Source organism: Pleurodeles waltl, chromosome 3_1 (assembly GCF_031143425.1).
Source record: "Pleurodeles waltl isolate 20211129_DDA chromosome 3_1, aPleWal1.hap1.20221129, whole genome shotgun sequence".
Classification (NCBI taxonomy): Eukaryota; Metazoa; Chordata; class Amphibia; order Caudata; family Salamandridae; genus Pleurodeles; species Pleurodeles waltl.
Window position 1 is genome coordinate 1,827,641,854 of NC_090440.1, and position 24,140 is coordinate 1,827,665,993.

Consider the following 24,140-nt stretch of genomic DNA (forward strand, 5'->3'; position numbering starts at 1 on the left):
CTTCTTTTGCCAAGCTGCATATACAAGTCTCACACATAGATTCACTTCCATTATGTTGACTGTCAGCTTTATATTCCTTATTAAACTGTCAGGTCAGCAAGAAGAATGCTGCAGGAGAACAGCGAAGATTTCTCCATGTGTTAATTCTCATTTATCTGTTGATTCCTTCTACGTTACATCTTTTTATATCTTTCACTGCATAGGACCAGTTTTTCCCTACTATCCCTTTTCCCTCTTTCCTATATAGACACACTGTAAAACACAAATGAAGCTTGTTTTTTCCCCAAGAGATTAGTCATGCCCCTAACTGTAAATGTAGATAAGAGGTCGTCCAGTTTTGGTTTGATTGTTTTCTTCAAAGTGCATGGCCTGCTGGGGTTCTGTAGGGACTTCAAATTATTGATTTATTCAGTGGTTTTCCTAACATGGGTTGGATGCGGCCCTACTATCTTGGACAGACCTGTTTACCACCTTTATCCAACAAGGCAGTCCAGGACACCAGAAATATGCATTTTGCCATCACACTCCTTCTAGTTAGATTAGTTTCATGTTATGACAGAAAACCCCACATATGGTTACCTCAGACCACAGTTTTAGGTACAGCAGCTGTAAAGCTATGTCTCTGCAGGGTTGATGGGCGAATTGGTCTGTTGGCAAGACCACATTCCAAACCTGACCACTTTTGTGTTTCCTGTAGTTCAAGAAATTGTTAGCAGTAAACTTGTTATGTAACACATATCTCAATTGATCACAAATATCCCCCAATCCAAAATGTATGTATTCCTAACTGTAGCTGAGTATTTGCCATTGTAATCTTATGTTTGCACTGTGAATTTTTATCTCATGCTTTGCACAGGTCCAAATTCCATTAGTGATGATGGCCTTATTCCTTGGACAAGATTCTGTAAAGTAAGTTAAAGCTGTGCTTATTTCAGCAACGACATATGCAATTATCTTGGCATTACACTGTGCATGTTTTATGTTTTTAAATGTTTCTAGAAGTAGTACTGTTTGGAGTTAAAGTGCTGTGTGAATGAGCTAAAACTGTGTCTGGTGATTGTGAATGATTGTTGAACATAATCTTCATATTAATCCAAAAGGTTGTTGCAGTATTGAGTAAACTGCACATGCCTTTGTTTTTCATTTTTAATTGTAATCTTCTAACGCTTAACACAGATTGGAACAGTAATCTGTAACTCACCCATGCTTTTTCGTAGAAATAAAATGCCTTGTGTTTAGTAGTGAGAAATAATGATTAAATGTTTATAGCCATGTGAGTACCCGATGTGTAAATTTTATCAAAATTTGAAAAACCTGTTAACTACAGCGGACCCGAGCAATTGGGTTTGTCATTGCTTATTCCTCTTTCGCTTATAATTAAAATAACCATTGCTGAGTCTTATCACTTCTAAAATGTGAGGTGTCTTATTTTCTCTGATCCTGATATTACATATTACGGTTGGGCCAATTCTCTTTGAATATGACTAATACATTTAAATCCTTGGGTATTGTAAACACCGTAAAATTACTTTAGCAGGGGTGACTTTAAATACTCATCTTGTGTGAAAAAGCAGTATTCTCATTCCCGGTGTGCAACATAATGTTCAAGGAATGTGTGGCTGTAGATACTCAGGCTTAGCACAATCCTACCATCTAGTGTTGGTCTCCGAAGTGTGCTTTTTCTCTGAAGAAAGTTTTTCGAGTCACAAGGTAGAGTGACTCCTCCTCTTGCTGGTAATGTGTATGGGAATTGACTCTATTGTTAGAATTTTTTTTTTCCCGCCGTCAGGTTCAAACGTGTGCTACTCTGCTCAGTCTCTGCTTTGTCGTTTCCTAGTTTAGGCCCAGTGTCGGTACTATTTTCGATCACGATTAGTTCTCAATCCTTCTTTGATCGTCCACCAACATCTGCCTCGTTGGGCAACTAGGCTTGACCATGGCCTGCTGGACTTCCACCCTTCGGTGCAACATTTCCACTTCGATACCGTCCGTGCCATGTCTGTTTGGTAATGTAATGGACACCCTTTCGGTTCTGCCCTCTCTGCCATGCCAAGTTTCCATGCAGCTGACATCAGGTGTGTAACTTGTGCCTCTCTCTGGACCATCAGGAAGACATCTGCAAGGCTTGCAAATCCTTCCGGTCCAAGAAGACGTTGAGGGATCCACAGGCTCAACAACTCGAAATGCCCCAATGCAGTGCTGACAACACACTGGATATCTTTGGACCGGAGGAACCTCAGGAGGCAGCAGGACCCTATATCTGTCCAAGAGCAATCAAGGTCTTCCTCCTGGACCGCCACAGCCTTCAGGCCGTGGTCAGCACTGAACAGCTGTGTCTGCAATGCCCAGCCCTGCCTCAGCACTGAAAACATAGCAGAAGATGCATGTTCCCAAGCAGACTCCCACACCATTTGAGTTGAGCCGAATATCGGAGCCAAAAGTGCTGACAATGAAACACTGGTCTGGCTAGGTGCCGATGCTGACAAAGTCAATGCCAGAAGACACTGCATCGAAGCCCTCAGTGCTGAAAGCGGCTTTGGAGCCAAACCTATACTCCTTCTCAAGGCAGCCTTTTGGATACAAACCTATGGGACCAATCCTTCAACGGCTTCAGCAGAAGATAGACTCCAGACAACGGCACCTTGTCATCCACATGGACACTGGGTGTATATTAAGAAGACCTCTATCCACTGCTGCACAGCCAACCAAAAAAACAAAAAAAACTTTTAAGAAGGCTTTGGACACAAAACATGGGAAAAAGACTGACAAGGCCACTAGCCCACTCCACCATCACCACCTATTGCACCTCCTTCATCCGCACTAGAACCATGTTGCCTAGAGATGTTCATACATTCTTTTTGGGGGGAAGAAGATGAGGGAGACCAGCACTCCACCCCACCTTAAGATGATCTGTGGTACACATATGATGTTCAATCACCTATAAATACATACCCTGATCTATACCCAGCCACGCCCTCTCCCCTAGGATGACACTATTACATATCATGATGTCGTCCTAAGTAAAGCAGCTACATACCATAAGTCGAGCTCTACACCATATGGGATGATTTCTTATTCTAAACCTTCTCCTCTAGCCAACGATCAGCACAGTATCTACCGATGCTTAAAGGTATGCTCAGACACACACCAGACAAAGAAAGAACCTGTCAAAGCCCATGCCATAACTCCAAGGGTCGATAAAAAAAATATACAAAGCAACTTTATCCGACCCCACATATATTAAACATCAACTGCATCCTACTTCAAGGATGGTCGCTACAGTGAGAAAAAGGACCAACTCACAAACATCTGGTGAGTTGCCACCACCAGGCAAGGAGAGCAGGAAGATAGATGCAGGGGGAAAGAGGGTGGCTACCCAGTCTGCCAAACAATGGAGATTTTCCAACTCCTTTGACCTCCTCTCCCGCTACAGTGGAGCTCACTGGGAAGAGATGGATGGGCTCCTCTAACATCTCACAGATGAATACAAAAAAGGACGTATGAAATTGCCTCTGAGGGCAAGTTAATTTCAAACACCTCAGTCGGCTGTGCCTTAGAGGCAGGATGCAGCCGACAGCAGCAAGGGGCATTAATTCCAGCTTACTCCTCAGAAGTCATATCTGGTTCAGGATTTCAGGCTTCCAACCAGAGGTACAACAGAACAAAGTGGCACTGCCCTTTGATGGAGAATATCTGTTCCACCCTCAGGGGAACACCCTGCTTAGAAAAAAAAAAAAGACAGTGAAATGGCTAAAGCTATGGGAGAGTTGCAAACATCATCACAAAGGGGATCCTTTTGCCGTTCTCCCTACTGGGCAGCTAAAACCACCTCCACAGATATGGCCACATCCTCAGGCCCAAACCAAATCAGCCAGGGGTTACTATAGAGGCTCTTACAAGGGCAATAATTCTAAGGGCTGAGGAAAATCAGGCTTCACAAATCCCTCTGCCATCATAACGAAGCCTTGACTTGACCACCATTGCTCCGACCACACAACACCTGGCGGGGGACGATTACAAGGGTTTCTTCCAGCCTGGTGGAACATCACCTCTCACCAGTGGGTGCCGGATACAATCCAGCATGGTTATTGTCTGGAGCTCACTTCCAAACATCTGAACATTCTGCTTCACGAACACAAACTATCGCTAGAATATCAACAGTTTCTCAAGGAGAAAATGTAAGGCACTTAAAAAAAGGTGGCCTTAGAACCAGTGCCAGCACACCAGCAAGGCACAGAAGTCTATTCACCTTACCTCCTTATTCCCAAAAAGTACAGGTCCATGACACCAGTCTTGGACCTCAGACCCCTAAACCAATATTTCCTTTCAGCGCACTTTCTCATGGTCACTCTACAGGATGTCATTCCACTACTACAACAAGGCAACTTCATTGCAGCACTCAACCTGAAAAATGCCTGTTTCTACATTCCCATTCACCAGGTGCATCGCCAATACCTCAGGTTCCTAATAAACAACCACACATTTACAATTCAAGCTACTACCCTTGGAAGACACAACCACCCCTAGGGTCTAAACAAAATGTCCGACAGTGGAAGCAGCCGACTTTTGCAGTCAAAACATACATGTTCTCCATACGTAGACTATTGGCTTATCAAAAGCTGCAGTCATCATAAGTGCTTCTAACACAGTTAGGCTACCATATTTACTTCATCAGTTATGCTTCACCATCGGTGCAGTCAAATCCTATTTCCAGCCTCTCCAGATACAACCCTACCTAGAAGCCATCCTCGATTGACGAGGTATAGCTTACCCCAGTGCTACCAGGATTCAGTCCTTCCAAACAGTTATTCCCCTTTTTTAATTTCATTAACAAATAACAGTGAGGACAGCCATGTATCTCCTCAGTATGATAGATTTATGCATAGCCATAGTATTTCAAGCCAGACTCAACTTGCGTCTTTTGCAAGGGTGCCTAGCGCGCCAATGGTCTCAAGAGGAGAGTTGCTTGCGGGATGTAGTGTTGGTTTACTGTCAAACTTGCCACTCTCTGCAATGACTGAACAACCGCAATCTCCTAAAAGGATGGCTTTTCCTGAACCTAGTTTGGCGGAGAACCATAACAATGGGCACCGCCCTCACAGACTGGGGAGCGCATTCACTAGATCTCACTATTCAGGGACACTGGACAATCAACAAGATTCCTCTCCATATAAATCACATATAGTTGCTAGTTTTTCATCTCAGCAAGAAACATCTCCATATAAATCACCTGGAGTTGCTAGTTTTTCATCTAGTGCTAAAAGCCTTCCTTCCTCACCTGATCAGTAAGGTAGTGTAGGCGGGTGTCGTCCACCTCGCCTACCGACGCTCGGACCTGGCGCCGACCGCGCACCTCCTCCGTCCCCGTCGCCAAGGAGACGCATGGGGGCGGAGCACCATATCGGCACTGGACTTCCGGGTTGCCGCACCTGAGGGACGCGAGGACGGCAAAATAAAGGGAGACGCCGAACGTGGAGAGGCGCGCGCCGGTGAAGAGGGAGACACGGAGGAAGCAACAGAACAGGGAGAGAAGACGACCGACACGAGTGACGAGGAGCAGGAGCCCAGCCCACGCGGAGGAACAGAGGAAGAACCGCGAGGAGGAGAGAAGCCCTGCCACGACCCAGGAGGGTCGTGGCGGAACAAGGTACGGGCCCTATTAAAGGGGCACCGACAATAGAGGGATAAGGGGGCGGGGAGGACAAAGAGGGAACAGGGCAGGTTGTTTTGGGTGCCGGGGACAGGGGAACTACAGATCACCTTCCCACCCTATTAACAGCCTAAAATAGCCACTTCAGTAGCCCGCTCCCTCCTTGGTTGCATAAACCCGGCTAACACACTACCTCCTGTAAGTCTTTCCCTCACAGCCCCCTTATACTAACAGATTAAAGAGATAGCAAACTACCTTCCTACTTACCTAGACATATCCTCTTCTTTTTCCGAGAGTCCACGGGAACCAAGAAGAAGCTGTCTGGAGAACGCCACCTAAAAAGGAAAAAGAAAGACCATAAAAGACTCATAAAAAGCCACCCGAACTGTCACCAGAAAATCTTCAAAGAGAATTTGTGAAGAAGTGCAGCCATTATTATTATTTCAATCTCCTTACCAAAATAAATAAATGGTACTTACACCCTTATGGGGCCCTAAAATCTCGAGTCTGAGTCCTCTGTACCACTGACCTCCCCTCACAGGTAGTCCTCATCAAACCAGACAACATGACTGCGATGTACAATCTCCAAAAGCAGGGGGGCACCAAATCCCCTCAGCTCTCTCACCTATCTCAGACCATTTGGAGCTGGGATCTCAGATACAACATTCACCTGTTAGCGGAGTACCTTCCAGGAGTTGACAACGACTTTCCAAATCTCAACAGGAAGCGTCAACAAGTCCACAAATAGGCACTTCACCTGCAAGTCCTCCTCTCATACTTCTGGTGTTGGGGTCACCCAAAAATAGACCTTTCGATACACAAGAAAAAGAAAAACACCCAGCCTTCACCTCATGGTTGCCACACCTATAGTCCAAGGGCAACACACTATGGATCAGTCGGTCAGGGATATTTCCTTACGCCTTTCCACCTTTGCTATGCCTATAGCTGAAATATGTAAGGCAGCTACATGGTCAGCACCACATACATTTGCCGAACATTAATGTGTAGATGTGCTGGTTCATCAACAAGCTAATGTTTGCCAAGCATACACTATTTCAAATAACAGTAACCTCCACAGGTTAACCACCACTTATTGAGGAGGACTGCTTTTCAGTCTATGCTAAGCATGTATTTCCACAGCTACACATGCCTCGAACGGAAAATGTTACTTACCCAATAAGCATCTGTTCGTGGCATGTTGTGCTATAGATTCACATGCACCCACCCTCCTCCCTGGTCACCTGTGTGTTACAGTTACTTTTAGCATGGACAGGCTACTATACTTCGCTGAGGGCCTGGTTACGACATTGGCGGTGGGGATTACTCCGTCCCAAATGTGACCGATATCCCATCCGCCGTATTACAATTTCCATTATATCCTATGGAACTTGTGACACAGTGGACGGGATATCCGTCTTATTTGGGATGGAGTTATGTCCTCAGCCAAGGTCGTAATCAGGCCCTATGTTTCCACTCCATCTTCACCTGCCTTGAGGGAAAACAGTCTAACAATGGAGTCGATGCCCAAGCGCATTACCTGCAAGAGGAAGAGTCTCTCTACCTCGTGACTCAAAAGACTTTCTTTTAAGAAAACCAGCTTGCACGCTTCCGAGCCCAACGCTAGATGGCGAGATTATGCTAAGCATGTGAATCTACAGTCCTACATGTTGCAAATGTAGGAAGCTGGTTCTTCATATAACATATCAAAATGCGATCTATCGTGCAAAGAGTCCAGCGGTTCCCTTTCTAGTAGACAGGGGTTTGCTCTAGCAAAGGTTGAGCAGCCTTAGGCTTAGATGAGGGGAGCGTTAGACATCTGCAAACACAGACACAGTCAATAAATGAGACACACGACTCAAGGAGGAGATCCACCCCAGTTTACAAAAGTAACAATTATCTTTATATATGTTTTGGCACTGGCATCCTTATAATCAGACAAGTACGTTTTGCAAGAACAATCTTTACAGTTTTGAAAAGTCGACACCGCTGCTTCTGGAAGCTGCAATGGTATCCTAAGGAAGAAAAACAAAGAGGGCAAAGCAGGTACAATATAGCAACTTACGAGGCCAGTCTCCTGGATTTTAGGTAAGTATTGGACAAGGGTCAGGACTACACCAGCAGGTCACAGTGGGCGGCACTGGGGCAGCTGGGTGTAGAGGTGTAGTATGACGTCTGGTGCCAAATGTTAGTCAATGGGGATCGGTCCGGTTGAAAAGAGGCTGCAGGTTTGGACAGGGAGGCCAGTCGAGGAGAACCAACAGGTGGGTTCAAGTCTTCAGATGCTCAGGGATAGAGGGGTACCTTAGGTCCTCTTCTCCTTGGGCCAGGATCAACAGGTACAGAGGTATCTTTTCTCCACCAGGAGTACTCATATTTGAGGGGACCTGCAGGCAGAGGCTGCAGGCAGCGTTGGTGAGTCTACAGTGGGCAAGACCAAGGTGGGCTTTGTTTCTGGAGTGGTGGGGGACTGCGTTGGCACTGTTGGGCAACTTCAGCTCGGGCTAGGCGGCACGGGTGCATTGGTGCTTTCAGGTGTCAGGTGTCTGCAGTCCGGAGTCCTCTCGGGTCTCTTGAGGTACTTGCAAGACGCAGAGACGCAGCTCTGCTGCTCCACGGGAGTTCCTGGGTCTTTGTTGAAGGCAGGCAAGCTACCCAGGCTTTTGGAGATACAGCAGCTTGCAAGACGAGTCGACTTTGAGACAAATCGGCGAGAACAGCAGACAGGCCGACAGGCCAGGGCTCAAGTCAGGTGCTTCCTCCTCAGGCTTTGCTTTTGCGGCTGTTGAATGTCCTTCATAGGATATCTTTTTTCCTAGTGCCAAGAGCGCCCTTAAATACTGAATTTAGGGGCGTTTCGGGGAGTGTAGGGTAGTAGCGCTGCCTGCCGGATAATGTACCTGATTTCACCAACCTTTCCCTGACGGAATGGGTGCCTCAGGGCCCCTCTGGCATGAGCAGTGCAGGTGCCCGCGTGCACAGCCCTGTCATGCTTGTCACTGCCCGATTTACGGGCAGTGATATGCGCGACGGGTGCTGCTGCACCCACCGCACTGCTGCATTGCCGCCGGCTCCATGTGGAACTGGCGTCAATGTACCGGCCCTACATACAGCTGGGCCGGCTGGCAGAAACACTGTTCATAATGTGGCCAGCGGGGTCTTCATCGCGCTGGCGGTCTTTTGTTGACCGCCAGCGACGAACTCAGCGGGTTTTCCCGCTGAGTTCATAATGAGGCCCTAAATCTCCCGCCTGTCCTGGTTCCAGATAGACCTGGGGGAAGGGGGCAAACCAAATGCAAAAAAAACCAAATAGGTAAGTAAAGGCACAGCTAACCTGATACACAAGTACCCTAAGGACTGGGGAAGTACTAGAACACCTGAGGTAAGTAGCAGGTATTCCCTAGGAGCCCATGTCCAGAGGTGTTACTTAGTGTTGGGTGTCCCATAGGATAACATTGGGTAATTCATGGTTAGGAAAAGGTTGGAAACAGACACATCCCAGAGGACCCCGAGGAAACCCGTTGGAATAAGGAAGGTTCAATGGTGCCCCCACCTGTGGATACCCAGAGAAGTGGGAGTCCGGGTGCATAGGATTGCACTCCGGTCTGAACCTCCTGTTGAAGTCAGTGGGGACCGCGCCTGTCCAGCTGCTACAGTGACCCGTGGACCAGGTCGGTGGAACCCAGGTGTGGATTCCGGACAAGGAGCACCTGTGGAAAGAGGGAACAGAGTCCAGGCCATCCGGAGTCACCCAGGAGGGCAATGCCCACTGTTCTTGTGGATGCTTCCTCTGTGTGACGGTTGTCGTGAAGATGCAGTTGCGGCGGCCAGGCAATGCACAAGGATCCCAGGAATTGACCACGAGCTGTCCCATGTCAGTTGTCAATTTCAGTGGGGTCAGTGACCAGCAGGACCACCAACACACTTTGGCAAATGTAAGAAGAGAGTTGCAGTAATGGGGACCAGCAAGGTCTGAGGTAATCAATCTTTGAAGATAAGTCAGGGCCGGCCCTCGGCAGTGAGGAGAGCTAGCAAGAATCAATGGAGACCCCAGGAGGACCCTTAGGCAGCAGGCACAAGGAGTTGTGAGGATGCCTCAGCAGCACAAAGAAGATGGATGCCAACGTCACAGGGGTTTCAGTGAGGCTTGAGGCTAGGGCTTATTGGAACTAGGAGGTCATTGAGCTGAAGAGCCAAAAAGCCTTGGTGACAGATGCGGTGCACAGGTCTTCTGTCCAGGGCAGGACCCAATGTCCAGGTCGCAGAAGAAGTCTTGAAGACAAATCTGGGGTCCCACCCGGGAAAGGGGTTGGGCAACTACCTTGGTGACCCACCTATCAGGAAGGGTCTGGGACGCTACTGACCTGGACTGACCAGTCCGCTGCTCCCAGGGACCTCTGCCCATCCTGTTTCCAAGATGGCAGACTAAAGTGGCCACTTGGCAGAGCTCTGGGCATTTCCCTAGTGGAGAAGCTGGATGGTGGGGGTGTGTTAGTCACTTTCCTGTCCTTTGTGTGTTTCACACCAGAATGGGAGCCTGGGGTCTCCTGCACAGGAAGAAAGCAGTTGTAGCAGAAGGGCACAAAATGTGCCCCCCAAATGACTCTGATGGTGCTCAGGATCACCCCAGCCTATCCCAGAGACACCTATTTCTACAGGAGAGTGTGGGGGGGGGGGTAACACCTCCCCTTCAAAGGAAATCCTTTGTTCTGCCTTCCCCTGCCCTAGTTAAGTTCAGCAGCAGGAGTGCAGAACAGTATCTGGGGTCGCCTGCAGCACTGACTTGCATGGAGACCCTGCATAGCTGGACAGGCAGACATGGGGGATCCTCTAAGGAACCCCCAAAGTACACAGTACTGTGCAACCAGCACTCCAACTGGTGTCGTTGCATGATTCTAACATGTTTGATGCCAGTGGTTTGGAAAAAACATTATGTAGTTGGACATCTCGTAATGGCAGTGCCCACTACATACTTTAGAATGCTTTCCTGCACTTGCAGTGCCCAGAAAATGGAGTCTGGGGTTTGTAGAGTGCCTTTGCTCGTGCAGGGGTACCCTCACACTTAAAGCTGTGCATCCTGCCCTTGGCTGAAGGGCCTACCTTAGGGGTGACTTATAGGGTCAAAGTGCAGTGACCGCAATATAAGATAAACCATATATCTGGGGTGACAGGTGCATGAACCTTTTCACACAGTCTGCAATGGCAGGTCTGTAGACACACTTTGCATTGGCCTCCATGGGTGGCATAATACATGCTTCAGCCTCCTGGTATACCAATGTCCTGGGTACCTAAATACTATATAACAGGGCCTTGCAGAGGGACACCGGCATGCCAATTGTGGGGTGTAAGAAATACTTACCAACCAAATTTAGGGAAGCATACACTGATACTGCGGTCCTGGTTAGCAGGATCCCGGTGTACTTCAGTCAGAACACACTGACACCAGGCAAAAAGTGGGAGCAACCATGTCAGAAAGACCCTACTTTCCTACACCATTGTCTAGCACATATACTTAAAATGGCTTACCTGGTCACTCACTGTCTAAGAATTGACATACACATAGCATGGGTATATCAAGGACATAACTGCGCTTGCAGATTTGCCCTCACATGTAATATAATGTTCGATGACATCTGTCGCTGTAGATACGCATGTTTTGCATAGCTCGCCATCTGGTGTTGGGCCGGAGTGTTACAAGTTGTTTTTCTTCGAAGAAGTCTTTCGAGTCACGGGACCGAGTGACTCCTCCTTTTGTCTCCATTGCGCATGGGCGTCGACTCCATCTTCGATTGTTTTTTTTCCGCCATCGGGTTCGGACGTGTTCCTGTCGCTCCGAGTTTCGGAACGGAAAGATAGCTAATTTCGGAAGATTTTCGTCGGTATTGTTGCGTTCGGGATCGGCGTAGTTAGATTCAACACCGCATCGAAGATCGAAGAGCTCCGGTGCCCTTCGGGGTAGTTTTTTCGATCCCCCTGTCGGGGCCTGGTCGGCCCGACCGCGTGCAGAAGAACGCCGATGGAACGGACCCCGTTCCGTTTCTGTCCCAAATGCCACAATAAATACCCCTATACAGACCAACACTTGGTCTGTAACCTGTGCCTGTCACCTGAGCACAGTGAAGACACTTGCGAGGCCTGTCGTGCGTTCCGGTCCCGAAAAACACTCCGAGACCGTCGAGCCAGAAGACTTCAGATGGCGTCCGCGCCGACAGCCCACCGGGAGTTCGAGGAACAAGAAGAGGAGGGAACCTTTTCGATCCAAGAATCGGACTCCGAAGGATTCGACGATACACAAACCGTGAGTAAGACGTCGAAAGCCACTCAGAAGAAGATTTACAAGGCTCAGGGGACGCCACTGCCACCAGGCCATGGCTCGACCCATAAATTCGGTGACCGACCGTCGGCACCGAAAAAGGCCCAAACAGTGCCGAGATCGTCCGACTCCGGTCGAGACACCGGCACGCAGCCTTCTCGGGACCGAGAAAGTGCTGGAGACAAGCATCGACACCGAGATACCGGTGTAGACACGGCTCGACGCCGAGACAGCGGCACCGAAGAAGATCGGCGCCGAGAGGTTTCGGCCCCGAAAAAGAAAAAAGTCACCTCGGAGCCGAAAAAAGATGCAGACAGGGTTTCGGTGCCAAAACAAACTGCAACCGACCCAGTTTCAGGCTCTTATACAGAAGAGCACTCGCTAACCTCCCAAATGCAAAAGCATAGGTTTGAGGAAGAGCTACACTCAACTGATGTAGACCATACGCAAAAGCGTATTTTCATTCAGCAGGGGACAGGAAAAATAAGCACCCTTCCCCCTATTAGAAGAAAGAGAAGATTGGAGTTCCAAACTGAACAGACACCACAAACAAAAGTGGTGAAAAAAGTTACCCCACCACCCTCTCCTCCACCTGTGATTAACGTCTCACCAGCACAAACTCCATCACATTCCCCAGCTCACACCACCATGAGCCAGGGTGACCAAGATCAAGACGCATGGGACTTATACGACGCCCCAGTGTCAGATAACAGTCCGGAGGCATACCCTACGAAGCCATCTCCACCAGAGGACAGCACTGCGTATTCTCAAGTGGTGGCTAGAGCAGCACAATTTCACAATGTAAGCCTCCACTCAGAACAGGTCGAGGATGACTTTTTATTCAACACACTCTCCTCCACCCACAGCTCCTACCAAAGCCTGCCTATGCTCCCTGGTATGCTCCGGCACGCAAAAGAAATCTTTAAGGAGCCGGTCAAAAGCAGGGCAATCACACCAAGAGTGGAAAAAAAGTACAAGGCGCCTCCTACAGACCCGGCTTTCATCACTACACAGCTGCCACCAGACTCTGTCGTTGTAGGAGCAGCTAGGAAAAGGGCCAACTCACACACATCTGGAGATGCACCACCCCCAGATAAAGAAAGCCGCAAGTTCGATGCAGCTGGTAAGAGAGTCGCAGCACAAGCTGCAAACCAGTGGCGCATCGCTAACTCCCAGGCACTACTTGCGCGCTATGACAGAGCCCATTGGGATGAGATGCAACATCTCATTGACCATCTGCCCAAGGACCTACAAAATAGGGCAAAACAAGTGGTTGAGGAGGGACAGACCATTTCCAACAACCAAATCCGCTCCTCCATGGACGCTGCAGATACAGCTGCACGGACAATTAATACATCTGTAACTATCAGAAGGCATGCATGGCTCCGAACGTCTGGATTTAAACCAGAGATTCAGCAAGCAGTTCTCAATATGCCTTTTAATGAAAAAGAACTGTTCGGTCCAGAAGTGGACACAGCGATTGAGAAGCTCAAAAAAGACACAGACACTGCTAAAGCCATGGGCGCACTCTACTCCCCGCAGAGCAGAGGGAATTACAGCACATTCCGTAAAACACCCTTTAGAGGGGGGTTTTGGGGTCAGAGCACACAAGCCAGCACCTCACAGGCAACACAGTCCAGTTACCAGGGACAGTACAGAGGAGGTTTTCGGGGACAATATAGAGGAGGGCAATTCCCTAGGAATAGAGGAAAATTTCAAAGCCCCAAAACCCCTACTACTAAGCAGTGACTCACATGTCACTCATCCCCTCCACACAACACCAGTGGGGGGAAGAATAAGTCATTATTACAAAGCATGGGAGGAAATCACTACAGACACTTGGGTTCTAGCAATTATCCAACATGGTTATTGCATAGAATTTCTACAATTCCCTCCAAACATACCACCAAAAGCACAAAATTTGACAAAACATCATTCCAATCTCCTGGAGATAGAAGTGCAGGCACTATTGCAAAAGAATGCAATCGAATTAGTGCCAAACACACAAATAAACACAGGGGTTTACTCACTGTACTTTCTGATACCGAAGAAGGACAAAACGCTGAGACCAATCCTAGACCTCAGAATAGTGAACACATTCATCAAATCAGACCATTTTCACATGGTCACACTACAAGAAGTATTACCATTGCTAAAACTACACGACTACATGTCAACTTTAGACCTCAAGGACGCGTATTTCCATATACCAATACACCCATCGCACAGGAAATACCTAAGGTTTGTATTCAAAGGAATACATTACCAATTCAAGGTACTGCCTTTCGGATTAACAACCGCACCAAGAGTCTTTACCAAATGTCTAGCGGTAGTCGCTGCACACATCAGAAGGCAGCAAATACATGTGTTCCCATATCTAGACGACTGGCTAATCAAGGCCCATTCGTTAATAGAGTGCTCAAATCACACACATCAGATCATACAAACCCTCTTCAAACTAGGGTTCACCGTCAACTTCACAAAATCCAACATTCTGCCGTGCAAGGTACAACAATACCTAGGAGCCATAATAGACACAACAAAAGGAGTAGCCACTCCAAGTCCCCAAAGAATTCAAAATTTCAACACCATCATACAACGCATGTATCCAACACAAAAGATACAAGCAAAGATGGTATTACAACTCTTAGGCATGATGTCTTCATGCATAGCCATTGTCCCAAACGCAAGACTGCACATGAGGCCCTTACAACAGTGCCTAGCATCACAGTGGTCTCAAGCACAGGGTCATCTTCTAGATCTGGTGTTAATAGACCGCCAAACTTACCTCTTGCTTCTGTGGTGGAACAATATAAATTTAAACAAAGGGCGGCCTTTCCAAGACCCAGTGCCACAATACGTAATAACAACAGATGCTTCCATGACAGGGTGGGGCGCACACCTCGATCACCACAGCATACAAGGACAATGGAACCTACATCAAACAAGACTGCATATAAATCACCTAGAACTTCTAGCAGTTTTTCAAGCACTAAAAGCTTTCCAACCAATAATAGTTCACAAATACATTCTCGTCAAGACAGACAACATGACAACAATGTATTATCTAAACAAGCAAGGGGGGACGCACTCCACGCAGTTAAGCCTGCTAGCACAAAAAATTTGGCGTTGGGCAATTCACAACCAAATTCGCCTAATAGCACAATTTATACCAGGGATCCAAAATCAACTCGCAGACAATCTCTCTCGAGATCACCAACAGGTCCACGAATGGGAAATTCACCCCAAATTCTGAACACCTATTTCAAACTCTGGGGAACACCTCAAATAGACTTGTTTGCGACGAAGGAGAACGCAAAATGCCAAAACTTCGCATCCAGATACCCACACAAACAGTCCCAAGGCAATGCCCTATGGATGAACTGGTCAGGGATATTTGCTTACGCTTTTCCTCCTCTCCCTCTCCTTCCTTACCTGGTAAACAAACTCAGTCAAAACAAACTCAAACTCATATTAATAGCACCAACTTGGGCAAGGCAACCCTGGTACACAACGCTGCTAGACCTATCAGTAGTACCCCACATCAAATTGCCCAACAGGCCAGATCTGTTGACACAACACCACCAAAAGATCAGACACCCAGATCCAGCATCGCTGAATCTAGCAATCTGGCTCCTGAAATCTTAGAATTCGGGCACTTACAACTTACCCAAGAATGTATGGAAGTCATAAAGCAAGCCAGAAGGCCATCCACCAGGCACTGCTATGCAAGTAAATGGAAGAGGTTTGTTTGCTACTGTCATATTAATCAAATACAACCATTACACACAACTCCAGAACATGTAGTGGGTTACTTGCTTCACTTACAAAAATCTAACCTGGCTTTCTCTTCCATTAAAATACACCTTGCAGCAATATCTGCATACCTGCAGACTACCTATTCAACTTCCCTATATAAGATACCAGTCATTAAAGCATTCATGGAGGGCCTTAGGAGAATTATACCACCAAGAACACCACCTGTTCCTTCATGGAACCTAAATGTTGTCCTAACTAGACTTATGGGTCCACCTTTTGAACCCATGCACTCCTGCGAAATACAGTTCCTAACCTGGAAGGTTGCATTTCTCATCGCCATTACTTCCCTAAGAAGAGTAAGCGAGATTCAGGCGTTTACAATACAAGAACCTTTTATACAACTACACAAAAATAAGGTCGTCCTAAGGACTAATCCCAAATTTTTGCCTAAGGTTATTTCACCGTTCCATCTAAATCAAACAGTGGAACTTCCAGTGTTCTTTCCACAGCCAGATACCGCAGCTGAAAGGGCACTACATACATTAGATGTCAAAAGAGCATTGATGTATTACATTGACAGAACAAAGAACATCAGAAAGACAAAACAACTATTTATTGCATTTCAAAAACCTCATGCAGGAAACCCAATATCAAAACAAGGTATAGCCAGATGGATAGTTAAATGCATCCAAATCTGCTACCTTAAAGCTAAACGACAGCTGCCCATTACACCAAGGGCACACTCAACCAGAAAGAAAGGTGCTACCATGGCCTTTCTAGGAAACATCCCAATGCAAGAAATATGTAAGGCAGCCACATGGTCTACGCCTCACACATTCACAAAGCACTACTGTGTAGACGTGTTATCCGCACAACAAGCCACAGTAGGTCAAGCTGTATTAAGAACATTATTTCAAACTACTTCCACTCCTACAGGCTGAGCCACCGCTTTTGGGGAGATAACTGCTTACTAGTCTATGCAAAACATGCGTATCTACAGCGACAGATGCCATCGAACTGAAAATGTCACTTACCCAGTGTACATCTGTTCGTGGCATCAGTCGCAGTAGATTCGCATGTGCCCACCCGCCTCCCCGGGAGCCTGTAGCAGTTCGGAAGTTACCTTCAACTATTTGTATATATATCATCTCAACCTTAAATAGGTACATTCTTAGTCAATCCATTGCATGGGCACTATTACTACAATTCAACTCCTACCTCACCCTCTGCGGGGGAAAAACAATCGAAGATGGAGTCGACGCCCATGCGCAATGGAGACAAAAGGAGGAGTCACTCGGTCCCGTGACTCGAAAGACTTCTTCGAAGAAAAACAACTTGTAACACTCCGGCCCAACACCAGATGGCGAGCTATGCAAAACATGCGAATCTACTGCGACTGATGCCACGAACAGATGTACACTGGGTAAGTGACATTTTCATTACCCTGCCTTAGGGCTGTAAGACCTGCTGTAGGGGTGACTTACATATATGTTTGGGGACAAGGCTCAAAGGCTGTGTGTCATGTTTGTGTTTTCAGTTTTATCTGCCCCCAGACACGCAGCCTACAATGGCAATCTGCATGTGACAGGCGAGGTGTCCCAGAGGGTGGCACAATATATGCTGCAGCCCTTTAGGACCCTCTTTGGTGCCCGTGCCCTAGGTCTCCGGTACCATTTACTAGGGACTTACAGGGGGGACAAAGATACTGCCAAATGAGGAACAATTGCACAGTTTTAGGAAAAGAGATATGGCACTTGGGACCTGGTTAGCAGGAACCCAGTTCACTTTCATTCAAAATTGCATCAAATTCCAGGCAAAAAGTGGGGGTGACCATCTCAAAAAGGGGCACTTCCCTACGACGAACAGTGCTTACTGGGTTAGTAACATTTTCCTTTTGTTTTTACAATTTCAGGAAAATATAAACGAAAAGAATTTCCCTTTCTGGCTCTGGATAGATGGAATCCTTGAACTCATCAAGAAACATCTCTTGCCTCTTTGGAATGATGGGCAAGTGTAACAGATTGTTATTTTTGAAATACTACATGTTCCTATTGTTTATTTTGTGTGATTGTTTCATGTGATAGATGTGCAAGCACAGATGTTTGGCTTAGCAAGTTCCAGTAAGATGCTGAACACCACTGTGACTTAACATCTAAGTATTGGAGAAAACCTAAGTGGATGCAGCAGCCAACTAAATGACTTAGAAATGTAACGGGATAGTCTAACTCTGAAAGAATTCTCCAACTCTTCATTAAAAGAAACAAAGTATGAGTGAGTTCAAGAGCTCCATAAAATATATTTTGATGGTCATTGGTCTCAGGCCACGAGTTTACAAAAAACAAAGCTGTCTGTACTTAAGAGGTGCCAACTGTCCAAAAATGGTGATGTTGTGAAGACTGATGCAAATTTATTGGATTGAATAATATTTTGGAGCAATGACCCTCATGCTTGGCATATAGATGCCAAGACTTAAAAATGAATGACAGTCGAAGTCATATTTTTGCATGTATTGTGAGTTTCTTGTGTTAAGATAGAGGGGCAATTGAGGCTCGCTTTACAGAATTGTTAAATGTCTACTCTGTGGCACTAAGACAGAATCGCATGTTATTGTGCTATACCCTAGGCTCTAGAATTGTGGAAATGCTAGGCAGATTAGAAAAAATGTTGTGCTGTTTTTTATCTAGTCTGTCAGCAAGAGGGAAAGCCACCTTTTCAGATGGGCAGACATAAGAAGTTTCCTGAGGGTAACATTTTATGAGATAGAACTACAGTAGTCATTCTACTTCTTCCAGTCCCAGAGGGGGCCTCCACTAGGTAGCAGGTTATTTACTATGATCTTCTATTTCCATTTCCCTTGCCAATGTGCAATATTTATACTGGAGCACTCAATATCAAGAAGTCCAAGCAGTACAAATAGAGTCCAGGACAAATGTACTAAGCAGTAATCCAAAGTACATTTAGTGGTCAAGTCTTCTCGTCATCCTTTCAATGCCTACATACAAATGACAAAGGCAGCCAGCACGTTTCATCAACTTGACTTTTTCAAGGCTGATCTGCTAATGTCTATACAAGGCAATGCCACCAACAGTTGTTCCCCATAATGTGACAATCTTTTGATGAAGCACAGTTGTTCACCTGGAATGTGACAATCCTACTATTATATACTGCATACTCATCTGAGAAAAAACTGTTTTTTATGAGGTTCTAGTATAGAGTATAGCTTCAATGGGAATCCATCAGGCGTGGGCACGATGAGCTTGCCACAGAGTTACTCTGGACAACGGGCGCATTGCAGCTTTATTTGTTGGTTATAGTTTGGGCCTCGAGTAAAATATAGCATACCATTTATTTATAGAACACACACATCTCTGTTTTTGTGAAGAGACAATACACTGTGAATAACAAGAAGAGGCAATTAACATCAATACTCTAGCAAGCCTCTGCATAATTTACAATACACTTCTTCAATAACCAGCACTTAGAGGTTTTTTCAAAATACTGTATAACAGTAGAATAACTAGAATCTTGGAACAGAATCTTCTGACACTCTCGAGGAAGAACTTAAAGTACTGATTGGGGCCTGAGACACTTGCGGGGTAAACTCAGGGCATCGATTGTAGTTACACTTGATACATGGATTGGAGTCAGGGACACTTCCAAGGCATACCAGAAATAAGGTATTTTTTAACAACTTTTCTATAGATTTTTTTCATGCAATTCAAACTCTAACATTACAGTGAGAGAGTTACGAGATCACCAATACAGTTCCGTCTGAAGAAAGGCCTTAACACTTACAGGTGAGCAAAATAACACATGCGTCAGGATTGGCAACATATTATACCATATAGTGTGGTAACATAGTAAATAAACCAAGTATAATTACTAAATCAGCGTAAAAGTACAAGAATTCTGAGATGAACACAGCGGGTTGTTTCATTAACCTCAGTATACATGATAGACAGACAGGTCAGTCCTCTGCATTAGCACTGGTTTCGGATTCTGACGTATCATCATCATTAAAGTGCTCCAGCAATTGTTCCCATGCCATCAAGTCTGCCTCAGCCCTGTCATCTGTACGAGCCAAGCTCATATGCCATTCCTTCACTACTCCTCACACCAGAAGTTCCTGAAGCTAGTGATCAACCAAAGGCCTCCTGGAGCTCATTAGGTTAGAGTTTAGAGAAAGTCTCAAGGTATGCTAGAAACAAGATTTCACTCTGAACTAGGTTACACTCAGAACAAATGTGGAGTTACTGACACTCCCAAGGATGTACCCAAAACATGGTTTCGAGAGAGGGTCTGGAGTGAGAAGCAAGGAGCACTGAAGGAAAATTACAGTGAATGAACCAGAGACAGGTCTGGAGCCTTGAAAAGGCAGATAGTCAGGCCGGCTTATTACTATAAAGGATTAGTGTTCACTAACCTGAAGGGAAAGAACTTAGCCTTGTCTAGTACTTTAACTGGCAACCGAAAATGGCAGGGGTTTCGGTGCAAGAAGCTAAAGAGAAGGCGGAATCCTTTCTCATGAAGGAAGGCACTGGAAGTGTTGCAGAGGCCAGGGTCACAGGATAAACACGAAGCTTGGCTTGGAAGACTATAGTGCTATTAACTCAGGGCAACTCAGGAGACGAGTGCAGGGATATTGCTTGCACAGGAAGGGGACGAGGCCAAGCCCAATCCAGGTTCAGAGGAGGTATTTATACAGGGAGAAGAGTGTCCAGAAGAGCATATGTCCCATGTGAAAGCATGGAATATTCCAATGAAACTGGGGAAGATCATGTGTTAAATACATCGGAAATGAGGCCTGCCAGATGCAAATGGTAATTGACAACAAAAAACAAGTACAACGGAACCCCAAGTGCATGATGGGACAATTCTTTGGTTCATAGTGGAAATGTAACTATTCTGACTAGACATGTGATATCTTGAGGTGCACAGTAGACCAAACTTGCATAGTAACAGCACAGGAGGGTTAATGGTTCAGGTTTCCTGAGATGAAAATCAGAGTGCTCGAGACTGGAAGGCGCCATAAGGGAAGAAATGACTTAAAATAGTTTGGGCAGTAGTTATTTCTTTAAGAGGAATAAAATGTCATCTTGGATGAAAGATCAATTACTACCACAACAATGGTATAGCTGTTAGAGTTTGAAAGATAAGTAATAATTTCCATCATGATGGCATGCCAAGAAAAAAGGAGGTCTGAGCAAGAAACTTGAATCATCTGTAAGGGCGAAGTGAAAAGTCTTGTCTTAAAAAGTGTTGGACTAGGCAGTGATGCACATTCTAAGACAACGTGGATCACTCAGACCATAGCTGACAATCTTTTAAAATCTCCTGGATTCTTAGAACTTCTATTAACGGAATGTCAGAACACCCAATTAAGGTTTCTTGTCTAGATTCTTTTGTAGGAGTAGATGAGGTGGTACCATGGTGAGAGAATTGCTTGGGTACATAATGATCTTTTTCAGTTACCCAAGAGTCATTTTCTCCTCTACTAAACCTCTGCCTAACTCTCCCCAAAAAGGATTTCTGCCCACTGTAGTGTGTTCTGAGGGAACTGCTCTAGAAAGGCAGATCCTGAGTCTCCTGCCTAATATGTCTGTGTTCCACCGGTAATACCTGTCGTACTGTTGTGCTATGTGGGATCTCTTCCCACTGCAATCTGTGAGGCACCAGCTTCCACAAGAGAAGGTTGAGAAGGGCCTGAATGTACAAATACTGGGGTCTCATTTGTATTCATGGTCACACCCTTGGGGAACAAGATTTGTTCTGGGAATTCAGCAGATTGAGCATGAAACATGCTTTTATTGAATTTGGCAAAAAAGAGGACTTTCTGTTTCAGGCCCTGAAGGAGCGTCCGTTTGACTATAGGAATGTGTTGCGCCTGATGTGAAATCTGTGCAGCAACCAAATTCCTTATGAGAAGATAGTTGTGTATTGTGTTGTTCATCGAAGATGTCTTGAAAGTTCGGGTTACTCCCTGAGGGTAGAGTCAAGGAGTCAAGTAAAAGAGCTGCACATGCCTAGAGAGACAGGTCTCTCAACACTTTATCATAGCAATGAGTTTGACAGTAATATGATTCAGAAGTGACAAAATGGAGAGACCAGTCAATGGTAGGACTGAGCAGCTGAAGCCAAGGAATTCTTCATATAGCGCCAAAGGTAGGTATGTCAATGAGATCAGATGTCAAGATCCCTGCGCCCTTTCTCATACTAATGCTAGTGGAGTAGTGTGGTGTACAATCAACCAAGAAGACAGCTTAGAGCCCTCTACAGTTCTACCCTGCTCAGGTTCAGTCTTAATAACCTGTGGGGCTTCTAAGAAACAGGCTAAGGTTAAATCTATGAAATTCCCTGTTGCCCTGGAATCGTTGAGCATAGATAACCCCTGTCTCTGTTTGGGTGAAATGATCAGGGAGATTGGTATCATTATATGTTGTCAAACCTTATGTGAGGTAGCAGCTAGGTAAAGAGGGATTTGGTTCAAGAATTGTGTCCAACTCACTGACCTCTATGTCAACTGGGCACTGAAGTCATTATGATAACGTATATGAAGTCAAGGCACTAAACATCTGAATTCTCTTCGGTTTGGCAGTACAGTCTTGTGTAAAATGCTCCGCCCCACCGTAAAGACACAGTTTAAATGTCTTTTTACGTTTATTATTTTTATAAATTGGAGTTGAATTTCTTACTTGTCTCATTTCTTTCTTTATTCAATTGTTTTGGTGCCGTTTAAATGCTCTACACTTGTTTATTTGTGTAAACCAGACTACTCAGAGCCACAGCTAAAGGTTTGACAATTGAAACCTGACGTACTAAAGGGATTGATAGTGTATTGCATGGTGAGGTCGCACCACCAGACCATAAAATACACCACATTGCCTCACACCAGTGGAGAGCATCTTTAGCTGAATCAGGTGTGGTCTGACCTTACTTGCCACCTCCATAGGGTGTGTCAGTGCTGCCTCTCAATCTGTATCCTTCTGTGACCCTAGATTTTCTTCCCACTTAGCCCTCAGCCTCCAAAGGTCTGGCATATTGTTAATAAGGCTTTTATATGTGATGAAAACACTTCCCTCCCAGATTCCCCCAGGAGTATTATGTTTTCCATTGGGGTATATTACTGGACCTCAGACCATTTAGTCCTCTCTGCTTGGAGGGCATGTTGCAGTTGCATATATTTGTATGTCTGTGTTTGAGCCAGTTGATATTCTACCATGAAGGTGTCAAATGATTTTCAATCACCCCGGCCTTAGATCCTACAATTTGTAAATGCCTATCTTCCCTATGTTTTGAAGCCACATCACTTGTGCAACTCTTTCAGAATTAGTCCTGTGCTGTTTCTCACATGTTTAACTTTCTGTCCCAGGCAATGTGAGGCTTTTTCCCTTCCAATCAGTTATGTCATTGCAGCTAGTAGCAGCTTTCACCTCCTGTTCCCTTTCAGTGCAACTCTCATCAGGGTCCATTATTCATTGTCTCTGGGATTCGAGAAGCTGTATGCTGTATACTGTAAAGTCCTTCTGGTGGTGTTATTGTTTTGAATATTGCAGCCATTCCCATTTATTGGTAGGTTCTTTCATATGGCCACATAATATTGAAAGTCCACTAGTATCTGTTCTACATTCCGCTCTGCTCTGGTTTGGTTTTGGTATCATTTGGATTCCTAAGGAATTGAACCCTGTTTCTGAAATCTTTATACCCTGGGGTGGTCGGGGAAGGGCGAGTCCCCTGCGTAACCCAGCAAGTAAATTAGTAATAGAAGAGTTCCCCAGTTTATTTTGTCTCCACTGTATTCCCCATATTCTTGGAACATCTGGAAAAGCGTCAGGATAGCTGTTAGGGGCTGCAAGACATAAAGAAGGAAATCATCAACATATAATGAAATATTTTGCTCTACAGGGCTGGTGTCATCTTTAAAGGCTTTAATTTCTCCGTGGGCAACATGCCGGCTGCTCATACAGTGTAAATAAAAATGGGTACACAGGGCACCACTGTCTGCTATCTGTAGTATCTTGTGAGTTAGTGATGATGGGACCCTTTTGCTTCCTGATGGACTCTATAGAAGTCTCTTCCCAGCCTCAAAGGACAGAATCTGGGCATTTAGTTAGAGCTCCAAGACAACTTATTCAGGACTTTTAATAGTTTTATGTTTTCGAAGAAAAACAACTTATAACACTCTGAGCCCAACACTAGCTGTGGAAGCTATGCATAGCATGTGTATCTGCAGCTACACATGTCATCGAACATTATATGTTATAATATACATTATATATATATATATATATATATATATATATATATATCGAACATTATATGTTATAATATACTATATATATAGAGAGAGATATAATGTTCGATGACATGTGTAGCTGCAGATACACATGCTATGCATAGCTTCCGCCAGCTAGTGTTGGGCTC

General features: G+C 45.6%; 1 protein-coding gene across 8 annotated transcripts in view; it reads left to right on the forward strand.

Moving 5' to 3' along the window:
* Positions 1 to 24,140, forward strand: part of STAT1 (signal transducer and activator of transcription 1) — a 533,280-nt gene that overhangs the window by 321,372 nt on the left and 187,768 nt on the right. For all 8 annotated transcript variants that reach the window (XM_069225879.1, XM_069225877.1, XM_069225884.1 and 5 more), the window contains 2 exons: positions 857 to 909; positions 17,632 to 17,726. In XM_069225879.1, coding sequence (XP_069081980.1) covers positions 857 to 909; positions 17,632 to 17,726 — 148 coding nt within the window. The remainder of the gene's footprint in view (positions 1 to 856; positions 910 to 17,631; positions 17,727 to 24,140) is intronic.